Source organism: Trachemys scripta, chromosome 3, assembly GCF_013100865.1.
Source record: "Trachemys scripta elegans isolate TJP31775 chromosome 3, CAS_Tse_1.0, whole genome shotgun sequence".
Classification (NCBI taxonomy): domain Eukaryota; kingdom Metazoa; phylum Chordata; order Testudines; family Emydidae; genus Trachemys; species Trachemys scripta.
This window is the reverse complement of record NC_048300.1, coordinates 102,826,385-102,838,467: the sequence shown is the minus strand read 5'-3', so window position 1 is coordinate 102,838,467 and position 12,083 is coordinate 102,826,385. Positions and strand designations below refer to the sequence as shown.

Below are 12,083 nucleotides of genomic sequence, written 5' to 3'. Positions count from 1 at the left end.
AGGCATGGTTTTAAAAGGCATCATCAGAATGTTTCTGCCAATATCAAAATCTATGCCAGTTTGGGACCTAAACCTGGTGCTGTTCATGCTCATGAACCCACTATTTGAGCCCTTGACCACCTACTCCCTCTGCAGTTATCGATGAAGGTAGCCTTCCTCATGGCTATATCCTCTGCCAGGGGAGTAGATGAACTTGGGGCCCTTATGGTGGACCGGCCTTATTCAATCTTTTACAGGGACAAAGTATCCCAGAGATTGAACCCCAAGTTTATCCCCAAGGTTCCCTGTGACTTTAACTTGAACCAGACAGTTCACCTACCTGTCTTTTTACCTGAAACCTCACAAGAATAGGGAAGTCAAGAAACCCCACTTACTGGCTGTATGCAGAGCTTTAGCTTTTTCCCTAGGCAGGGCAAGGCCCTTTAGAATGTCTCCAAGGTTATTTGTCTCCACAGCAGAGAGGATGAAAGGAAAACTATGTCTTCCCAAGGACTCTGAAAATGGCTTTCCAGTTGCATCCTCCTCTGCTATGTCAGGATTCATTCTACCAGAGCTCAGGCTGCCTCGGTGCCTTGCAAGGAATCAGACTTCTGCAGATTTGTAGAACTGCACCTTAGGGCTCCATTCACATGTTTACCAGGCAATATTCCCTCATTCAAGTCTCAGAGAAGGATACTTCCTTTGGCTCAGAGATCCTGAAAACTGTGGTACAAAGATCTTCCTCACACCCACCTCATTGATGAACGTTTCTTGGGACCAGCCCTCCAAGAAGAAAGGAAGGCTACTTGCTTTAGAGTAACTGTAATTCTTTGGCATGTGTGGTCCCTGTAAGTATTCATGACCCGCCATCCTTCCCCACTGCTTTGGATATTTATTTGATTCATGGTAGAGTGGAACTGGAGATGCAGATGGTCAGCCCTGCCCCTTATGCCCTCAGTTTGGAGCATGAGGTGTAGGGTATAGGCATGGACCAGCAGACACTGCTATTGAAGAATTTCCGGTGCCATGCACACCAGAACACATGCACACCCATGGTGAATACCCATGGTGACCATGCATCTCAAAGAACTCCTGTCACTATATGTACGGTAAATGACTTTTCTTTTCCAGGGACAATGGAGGATGCACTGTAACCCTTCCCTCACCTCTGCCCCAGCTGTGGTGTCTTCATGCTGCTCCAACAGCTGCATGTTTGTGCTGGTGATGATCCTTGAAAAATGAGTGTGTGTGTGTAATGTTGCATGTGTCGAGTTGTCTACAGCACCCCTGAAATTGTGGTCTGTTAAGAGACAGGTTTTACAAACTATAAGAGCAGGAGAAAAGTTTTCATTACTAATTGTGTGTGAATACTCATAAAAACCCTTTAAAAATAGTCTGCTTGCCGTGTTTGCAACCTATATACTGAAATGTGTTAATGCATGAGACATAGATGTAACTGATGAACTATTAGAAAAAGTGACACTGAGTGGGTTATACTTATTGTCTAAGAATAGGAAGGCGCAGAAAGTAATCAAACTGCACAAATACTGAAAAGTGAATAGTGTCTTAAAATTCTTTCAATTTTAATAATTGAAGGTGCTGTCACTACTGTGTAAGAAAATGTAACAATTTTAACTTGTGTTCCTTAACTTTATTTAGCTTCTAAATATTGTTGAGGCTTCATCTTTTCTCAGATATTCAAGGTCAGAATGTGACTTGGTTAAATGTTATCTCAATAAAAATAGCACAACATGCTTTAAACCTTCAAAGCATGAATTAATTCTGTGAGATAGGTATTATTAGTATTATGATTATTATTATCACCATTTTTACAATTGGGGAAAGCTGAGCTGCAGAGTTCATCATCATCATTATGTTCCTATTACGCCTCTGGGTTTAGGGCAGTGACAAAGCTCCTCCACTCCTGTCTGTTTCTGGCAAGTCTTTCAATGGTTCCCCAGCTGTGCCCAAGGTTTTTCAGGTTGGCTTCCACAGCTCTTCGCCATATTGTTTTCGGGCGGCCTCATTTTCGCTTGCCCTCAGGTGTCCATCTTATTGCTACTCTGGTGATGGAATCAGTTTCCATCCGAAGCACATGACCGATCCATCTCCAACACCTCCTGGCAGTGATGGTGCTCATATCCTTTTGGCTGCACTGTGTCAATAGATCTTGGTTTGAGATTGTTCTGGGCCAAAAGATACGGAGGATTTTTCTGAGGCAGGTTGTGTGGAATGAAGATAGTCTGGACATGTCATACTTTCTCATTCCCCAGCATTATGCACTATAAAGTAGTGTTGAAAGTACATGATGATTTCAAGACTGTATTTACGCTCTTGAAGGTGTTCCTGGCTTTATTGATTTTGTTCTGGATGTCCTGGCTTGTTCCACCATCCTGGTTGATGGTGCTGCCCAAGAATGTAAATGTTTCTACATTGGTGAGAACATAATCCTCTATCCGGACTGGTGATGGTGAGGCAATATTAAAGGTCATGATATCTGTCTTATTGCAATTGATTTTCAGTCCAATTTGCTGGCTGAATGCATTGATGAATCGAGTTGTTTTTTCTTGTATGTGGTGTTGGATATGTGATAGGAGAGCAACATCATTTGCGAAGTCCAGGTCTTCAAGGGAGGAGAAGAGTGTCCATTTAATGCCTCTTGGCATGTCTTCTGTTGTACACCGCATTACCCAGTCGATGGCAATGTTGAAGAGGATTGCAGACATGACACAGCCCTAACATACTCCGGTTTTGACTTCAAAACTGAGCTCACTGTGATCAACACTGCATGTAAAGTTGAAATAAAAGCTTTTGATGACGTTGATTATACAGAAAGGAATTCCATATGCCTGCAGAATGCACCATAGGCTGGTCCTGTGAATGCTATCAAAAGCCTTCTCAAAGTCTATGAAATGTATGTGGAATTGTCGTTGCCATTCTAAGCACTGTTCTATTATGTTTCGTAGAGTGAAGATCTGGTCTGTGCATCCATGCCCTTTCCGAAAACCAGCTTGTTCTTTTCTGAGAACGCTATTAACTGCTTCTGATATATGCTGGACTATGATCTTACACAGTACTTTGCTTGTCACAGATAAAAGTGTGATACCACACCAGTTATTACAATCACGGAGAGTTCCTGTCTTTGGTTTCTTCACTATAAACCCATTGGTCCACTCATCTGGCACTTTTTCCCTTTCCCAGACTGATGTAAATAGAGGGGATAGATGCTGCTAATTTAGGATTTACCTTGAACAATTCTGCATTCAAGTTATCCTTGCCAGGAGCTTTCTCATTTTTTTAAGGATTTGATGGGTTGAATGATCTCTTCCTTAGTTGGGGTGTCTGTGTTGATATCAAGTTCTTCTTCTGCCTCGTGGATGATTGCTTCCTCTTTAGGTGGCTCCCTGTTCAGCAATTCTTTGAAATGCTCTGTCCAGCGCATTTCTTGTTGTTAGTAGGTGTCCTTGTTTGTTCCTGATGAGTGTTTGTTGGTGTCTGCCGTTTACCACTGATAAGCCATGTCATTTTGTAGACGGTTCCTTGTTCACCACAAACAGCTGCATCCTCTGCTTGTGTTGCCAGATTATCAATATAATGCCATTTGTCCGCTTTCACAAGGCATTTGACCTCCCGGTGTGCCTTGCTATACTGCTCGTGGTATTCATTCTTCAGGTTCTGGGATTTTGTGTCTAAAACTTTTTTCTTCAGGGCTCATCTGGTTTCTTTGGCATTCCCTGTGCTGGGTGTAATCCACTCCTTCCTTCTCTTCTGCCTGTGGCCTAGACAGGCTTCACTGCTCTGTTTATAAATTGTTGTTACTTTGTCCCACTTCTTGTTGATCTACTCATCTGCATTCCCTCCTCTTCATCAAGGTCTGCAAGTGCTTGAAACCTTTTCTTTAACTGCAGAATGAAGGCTTTCTGTATTTCAAGGGACTTCAGCTTGTCAATATCATAACGTCTATGTCCCTTGTTTGGTGGACCCACACTTCTCAGTTTTAGCTTGATGGAGGCTGCCACAAGGTGGTGGTCGCTGCCAACATCTGCACCTCTTCTCACTTTCACATCTGTCAGTGAGTGTCACCATTTGCCATTGATCATGATATGGTCAATCTGGTTCTTATTTCTGCCATTTGGAGAACACCATGTCAGGTTGTGAATTTCATGATATTCAAATAGGGTTCCGCCGATGACTGGGTCATTCATATTGCAGAAGTCAACAAGCCTTTCTCAGTTTTCATTCATTGTGCCACACTGATGTCTTCCCATTGCTCTGTCGTTGTTTGTGTTGTTCTTACCGACCTTGGCATTCAGGTCTCATGACAAAAGTTAGGTCGTAGCGTGGTACTCTAACTCTGCCTGAAGTGTAAGGTAGAATTTGTCCTTTCCTTCTTCATCACTGTCATTTGTCGGAGCATAGCACTGAATCAGGGTGATATTATTATGTTTCCCTTTCAGTCTGGGTCTCATAAGTCTGCTGCTGATGAATTTCCATTCAAGCAGGGAATGCTCCACTCTCTTCTTCAAAAGGATGGCAACACCCTCATAGTGTTGTCCATCATCCCGTCCAGAAAACAGCAAAGTTTCTCCCGAGGCTGTTGTTAATCTTCCTGATCCCATCCATCTTCTCTTGCTGACACCCAGGATGTGTAAGCTGTAGCGTCTCATCTCTGCTGTGACCTGAGCTAACGTCCCTGTTTCGTACATTGTCCATACGTTCCAAAAAACAAGTTTGGTTTTTGTCTTGGTGTTGAGCACTTCAGTTTTCATGCCAGTGTCTTCCTTTCGGCTTTCACCACTGGCATTCATACAGGTCATTGACTCCTGAAGACCATCGCACACAGTAATGGTCGATTTCTCCGTCACGGTTTCCGTAACGTATTTTGCTTTTTACAGGACAGGTTGTTAGCCCTGTGCCTAACCCCCAACCTGGAGGACCCGGGTATCTGTTTTGTCCGGCCCCTCCCCCACAGACCAATCTGGCATGTTTGAACCTCCCAGGAGCAAAAGCCCCCACCGACACAGACTCTGGGGATCGTTAGAGCACGCAAGCTGCCCCGCCACGACAAAGCATGGACACCAGAGGACAAGAGCTGCAGAGTTATTTGCCATTTATCATCCAGTAAATTGCTACCAGCCAAGGTTAACTCAGGAGGTCATGGCTCTAAGTCCTATACTCAGGCACCTAAAGTTCATGAGTAATCCTGTGTTTAGGATATATTTATATTCAAGTAGGTCTGTTCAGAATATCTTCCTTAATTTCTATGAAACTTGCACTGGATTGTAAGGCTCTGAAATTGTATGTTATATGTGATCTTTTGCTGACATAATTTTGTTATGTCAGCAAAAGATTAATACTAACTAGACTGTCCTATTATTCTTTAAAAAGCTTTTAGCTCAGGTTTTGTTTTAATTTCTTTCCACATAAAATCTACAGCTCCCTCTGAATCTTAAATTTGAACTAAATTTAAAGAGAATGCAAAATGAACACCAGGAAGGCCACCACTAATTCTTAGAAGCTACAAGATTTGCTTCCTTATCTGTTTGAACAGACAAATTTAACAGTGAAATTGTTCGTTCTGTGCTTAGACGTTCTTTTGCTTCCATTTCCCTGTAAAATGAGCTGTTTATATTGCCTCTCTGGTACTAGGAAGATGTAAAGAGGGTTGTTGCTATGGCTTAGCCATTGTGTCGATACCACTCTGCTCATTTATTAAGGAAATAACACAGACAGGTTAAACAAACTAATTCTGTTAGCTCCACTGTTTGCTGTTTACCTGAATAGATCTGCTGAACCTACAGTCCTTTCTGTGTAACTAGCCCTGATGATTATTTATCTCATTCATTATTATCAGGTCCACTCGGAAAAAAAAACCAGGGGTGTGGCATGCCTATTATAGAAAAAAATAAGAATATCTCTGACTGCTGTGGGAAACTGTAATGTGTATAGAGACTGGCACTAGGTGCCAAACCACAATAGCCCAGGAAACCCTGCAGCCCCTGGGTTTTGCGGCACATTTTTCCCCTGTAGACAATACCGCAGAATCAAAGAAGTTTGACACTTTTTATTATTTTTCTGTCCTCATTATAATTTAGAGTCCCTCTCAATTTAGTCATCTGAAAATTTTATTAACATACTGAATGCATTTTTCCAGCTCACAGGTAGCAATCTTTATGGTAACCCATTAGACACTGCTTCCTATATTTTGCCTATTATTACTAATTTTTACTGCTTATATTATACCCAGTATGGTTCATACCGTGTTTTGGGGAGTGACTGGGGTTAAAACCGTAGAAATAGAAGAGTTTAGAATTACTTTTTTCCCAAAAGTTTTAGATGAGTGAATTATCAGTGAAATTAAAATTAAGTCAAATCATTTCCTTTACTGTATAATTCAATTAGAAAAATGCAATGGCATATTGTGTTTTATAGAAGTCTGCTCCCAAATAAACCTGAGGTCAGGAGCGATCAATATTTATAACCCATTTGTAATTTTCAGTAAACAGACAGCCCCACATCAGACAATGCAGGGAAAAAAAATTGAGTTGCCCTGAAGTGTGTGTCATAGATATAACTTGGCAGATATTAAGAGGAATTGGATCTTAATAAAGAAGGCCAGCCTACCATTTTTTACAGATTATCTGTAGGGCAGATCATTGGTGCCAGCTCTGTTATCTCAGTTTCCATAATGGGATAAAGAACATGGTTTTCCTTAATGAAGTCCTTATTTATGTAGATCAGGAGAGGATTTTGCAGAAATGGGATTAATTATATTCCTTAAGTGGGTGGGTTTGGTTTTTAAAAGGTTCTGGCAGCATCAGGCATATCAGTATCCTGCATTATATTTTTTAAATGCCCTTTCAGTTACCATCAATGTTTGGTTTTTTGTTTCTTTCTGTAGATTCTGGGATTTTTCCAAGCCTAACCCCTTGCTGGAGACTGTGGAGCATCATACAGAGTTTACATGTGGACTAGATTTAAGCCTTCACAACCATGGTCAGGTAACAGATTAGATGATTTTATGTTTCACTTGTCTATTACAGCCAATACAATCACAGCTGAATTGCAGACTCCATCATGAGCAGCAGCCATCGGTTTGTAGAATGCCTCAGGCAAAGGATCTGGCTGAATGCAGGTTAAAATAAAACACATGTAGTTCCATTTTTATTTGAGAAATGATTACTTGTCTGTGATTGGGGGCCTGGGAAGAAGTTGCAAAAGCAGACAGAGTTGAAATCCATATTGATTGCAGGTGGAAGCAAAAATTACTTTGATTTGGTAACGAGAGTACTTGAGAAGGTGCCAAGTTCAGATCTAGGGTTCAGATCTGCTTAGAGATGGGCCAATCATTAAATATTAGAATACTAGAACTAAACTTCTCCAAAGTTCAAGAATGCTTGGATGTTGCCTTTTGCTTTAAGCCCATCTCTAGAGGAGACCAAATACATTATTTTAATTATAGAAATCCCAAACTTTAATGTCCTGGGGGATGAGATTTAGTAAATCAAGGCTAATCATTTGAGTATTGATTGTCCTCGGATTACTTGAGTCTACATCTGTGTAATAGTTTAGCAGCTAGAGTAAAGCCAAGTAAATTCACCCTTTGGCAGTGGATAATATATACATACGGATGGCATTACATTTAACTGCTCCTGAGTTTGTGCAACAGAAAAAGGGAAATGATGGCTTATAGGTGACTCATATGCTTTGTATGTATTTGGTTTTAATCTATCGTGTGACATCCAGCTGTCATAGCAGTGAGTGCTGAAATAAAGAAATATGTATAATGAAGTCAAAATATGACTAAGAAGTAATTGAAATAAATCTTTGAAATGCACATGCAGAGAATCTCAGTGGCTTCCAGTTTGACTATCTATTGCCTCTCTCTAGCTTCCACTTTGAGCCTTTTCTTAATAATCTAAAGATTTGGAATGTGTATCTAAGAGCAATACTATTAGTACAGTTGTAGTTGTTTAAGCCAAGAGAGTGGGTGAGCTGTAGTGCAAATTGTATGAATCAGTTTGCTTTGTCAGGAACATTAAGGATACAGGGTTTATTTAACCAGACATGATTGGATTTTTTTACCCCCAGGTTGTATTTAGATCTCTCAGTGCTGAAATAATTGAAACCTGATTCTGTTTACTGTACAGCTGAGGCAGGTACAGCATGTTGCCTACCGTGCACAAATCAAATCAAAATGGTATTCTGATATATAATAAACATTATTTCTCCCAATATCCAAAATATGCTAGACCAAACAGTGAGCTGTTATTACCCTGTACAGATGTCTAGGTCATCTAACTTCAAATAACATTTTTAGATCATAGTAGGGGAAGGCTCATGGTAATTGAGAGAAATATGCAAGATGAACAAATAGAATTCCCCCTTAGGCTCAGACTACACCAGGTTTTTACTTTTTGTTTACAAACTGTGTTTAAACATCCCTCCAACTAAAACAGCTTCTGACATGGTGTGGGCAGCTAGTGTCAGGGTAGGTCTACACTCAAGAAACTGCGCCGCTGCAGCATTTTCCGGCGGCGTAGTTAATCCACCTCTGCGAGAGGTGGTAGCTATATTGATGGGAGAAGCCCTTCCATGGACAATGATGTTGTGATATCTATGTATGTTTGTAGCATAGACCTGGCCTCAGTGAGGCCAAATGGTTTTAAATGTTTAAAAACCCATGAAAAGATTGGGTAGGGACTTTTATTATAGGGCCTCTTTCCCATACAATACTGTCCTTCCCTAGTTTTTTTTCTGCTCATAGTCCTAGGGCTCTTTTGAGGCTCACCTGGGTATATATTTAGACACCACTTAAAGGAAAGTGTCCTTTAGACTTGAATTCAGACTACAGCGTGGAATCACCTATGGCTGTTCCAAAACTCAACAAAAACATAGTAGCAAATTGAGTGGCTGTGTCGTTTGTCTATACAGAGTTCAATGGGTCTGGCTTCAGAGGAGGCCTTCTGGCATATTCTATTCTAGAGTGGGACTTCATTGTTGAATACCCGTGCACGGGGTGAATTTCACCTATAATGAATAGTAGTACTATACATAATGGAAATAAGGCACATCCTCCAACCATATCATGTTCCAACTCATATCATATGGTCCCTCTCTTCTTCTTTGGTTGATTTTTGTATTGTGATAGCTCTTAGGAGCTCTTGTGTTGAACCACGATCCCATTGTGCAAGGTGCTATACAAAAACAGACCGAAAAGACAGTGGTGAGCCCATCTGAACTAGCTAAGGGATGTGCCAAATGTCATTTTGTTGGGGTAGATTGTGCCAAGGCAGTTGAACAGTTGAGCTTGGAGCAGGTTATATCAACTAACAGGGGAGGTTCACACTATGTAAGCCTTTCAAAGAAGTAGCTGTTGCCACCAGGGAAGTAATCTTAAAACTTGTTATGGGGGCAGCTTGATTGAAAATCAACAAAATTTTGTGTTTTGCAATTTGAGCGGGACGCTGCGATCATGAATTAGTGTTTAATCAGCTCTTATTTGTGTAACTCAGAAAATAGCCACAAATAGCAAAATTTAAAAATACAGCTACATTGAACATCCAATTCATCTTGTCATGACACTGAAATTATTTCTACAGGAGTATGAAGAAATAAGAGGAATATTACTTTGCATATCATAAATTGCATGAAATTGTGGACTTTTGTTGTTCTAAAGCTGCCTAATGCTCAAGGCAAACATGAGAAAAATGAAAGCCCTGGATTTGTTTGAAAGCCTTTCTTCATTTCTGTGCCTACTTATCAGGTCCGCTCTGCACACCACAGAGAGCACCCGGTGCTGTGTGTAAATGAATGCTTTCTATTGAGCAGGTTCTTTCTTTGGCGGCTGTCTGAGAACAGGATGAGGATTTTAAAAGAGTTTTGGAGGGAATCCCTTCAGCTTCTCTTTACTGGATCTGTGAACTATGAGCTGCAATTAGTTTCCAAAATTGCAGTCCTGTGTGATTTTTAAAAGAACAATGGTGGTAACCATTTTCAAGCACTGATTACAGGAAGAATGTGTTAAACATATTTGACAGCAACATATCAAATCAGAACAGGCCGTTTACAATGTACAGTGCTGAAAAGTACAACCTGGGGTTTAAAAATGAATATGAAGAGGAATAAAAACACAATACTCCAGTTTGATTTGTCATCTAAATGCAGGATCAGGCCTGGAATTTAAAATAGCTTGCATGCAACAGGGCACACCGTGTATATGCTTGATTTGCATACTTGTTTATTATGGTGGCATGAATAATCATTGCAATTCTGTATACAAAAGGATAGATGTCAAGTGGCTACTTGTACTGACAATTATGCATTTGTGCAATTCTAAGAGGTGTGGGAGCCAGATTCTCTTGTTTACTCCAGACCTTTTGTGCTGTTGCTGCTGCATTTCCACAGTTGTGGATTTCCCCGACACAGGTCAGGTGACACAGATCTGGTTCCTCTTCCACCCACTCAGTACCTGACATAAGGAGTATATCAAGATTGAGAGATACATGGTCAGAGTGCTGCTGTGCTCCAGCTAGAATGTGGCTGCTTAAAAGCCGTAGCTAGCCTATGCTGATTATGCTTAGAGGTCTGGCGAAGAATCTGGGCTTGGGTCTGAAAACCTTTCAGCTGAATGGGGACACTGTTGATCATGTGACACAGAGTAGCGGTTTTTCCTGGTGTTCATTTTCTTTCCTTCATCCCTCAGGCTGTTGTGCACTATACTACACACCAGCTGGCTGCATAGGTGCCGCCCTCCTCTCCAGAAAAGGGCTTGCATTTCAGTGGGATTGTTTGCTTATAATTTGTGAAGTGCTCTGGGCTCCTGCATAAAGGGCACTATACAAATAATATTTTGCATTGTTCTGTAAATGTCTTCTAAATTGTGGGACTTGAGGTGCAATATTTAATGAAAAAAAAGCAGAACAAATTAGAACATTTGTGGAAGTGACATTGTCAGGTTAAAACAAGCAGGCCCAAGTCATGATGGCGAAAAGGCATGTGACAGCAGGGTGCAAAGGGAGCAGCAAGGTCAGAGGAATGGGCATATGAAATGGGAAGCAGGTAGATATGAGAACTGGAGATATAGAATAGTATTTTTTTAAGCATTTATGAAAATGTTACCCATATTCATGTGGTGAATTGTGGGTGCTTCTAGGAGGTTGAATTTCATATGGAAAGAGAGTCAATGAAGGGGTCAGAGAGGAACTGGCATGGTCAGAGTGGCACAGAGAAGTTCTGATCCATTTTAAAAGGAGTCTTCGAAGAAAAAGAGAACCCTCCCTATCCCCTGTGCAAATACTCCCTTTGTCATCTCTATCAGATGGAGGAAGGCTCAGCCACCACCAAGTTTCTCCCCTTTGCCAATGAAAGAATGGATGGAAAAGCCCTCTGCCAAATATAGCTATCTATAATACACAATCCAGGGTATCTTTGGCTCTGTGTGTGTTGTTATATGTGTCTTACTCTAATCTCTCTTCTCCAAAGAATGATTGGTTGTTGAGGCAGGCTACAAAATTACTCCCTTTGCACTGGCCTATATGTAAGGTGGGCTCCATTATAGCTAGAGAGTGAATATCCAGCCTGAGCTTTGTAATAGTTTCTGTAGAAGGTGGGGTCCATGTAGCTTGTTAGGATTGCCACGCTGTTTTTTGTTTTTAAACTCCTGCAACTTTCTGTGGATGCGCATGCAGCTTGATGGTCAATTCCTCACTATGAAAAGACACCTGCTTATTTTGTTCTGTCTTTCACTGGAGCGATATCTGAATGATGCTTACTGTCGGGCATAAGGCAGTTTAATGTATGTGATGGTGATAGTTATTTGCTGTCTTAGATGGCACTGACTCTCTGCAATAAGAGCATATAATAGTTTCCCTCAAACATTGCCCCGTATCTGTATAGTTATAAGGATTTCAAGGTCCCTGTAAATTCCACCATAAATGTAGTTTTATTGATAACTTCACTGAGGAACAACCCCAAAATGTAGGTCAGTACCCCGCACTGGCAACGAATAAAGGCCATTGGAGGCTGTAAGTCTCACCTTTTTGCTCACTGTGTCATGGATGACATAGAGTAGAGGTTTTCCCTGGTGTCCATTTCCTTTCCTC

The 12,083-nt window shown here is 41.0% G+C and overlaps 1 protein-coding gene across 1 annotated transcript in view; it reads left to right on the top strand.

The window, feature by feature from the left end:
- PEX7 (peroxisomal biogenesis factor 7) overlaps positions 1-12,083 on the top strand; it is an 82,827-nt gene that overhangs the window by 53,551 nt on the left and 17,193 nt on the right. Inside the window, exon 9 of the mRNA XM_034765571.1 lies at positions 6,881-6,980. Coding sequence (XP_034621462.1) covers positions 6,881-6,980 — 100 coding nt within the window. The remainder of the gene's footprint in view (positions 1-6,880; positions 6,981-12,083) is intronic.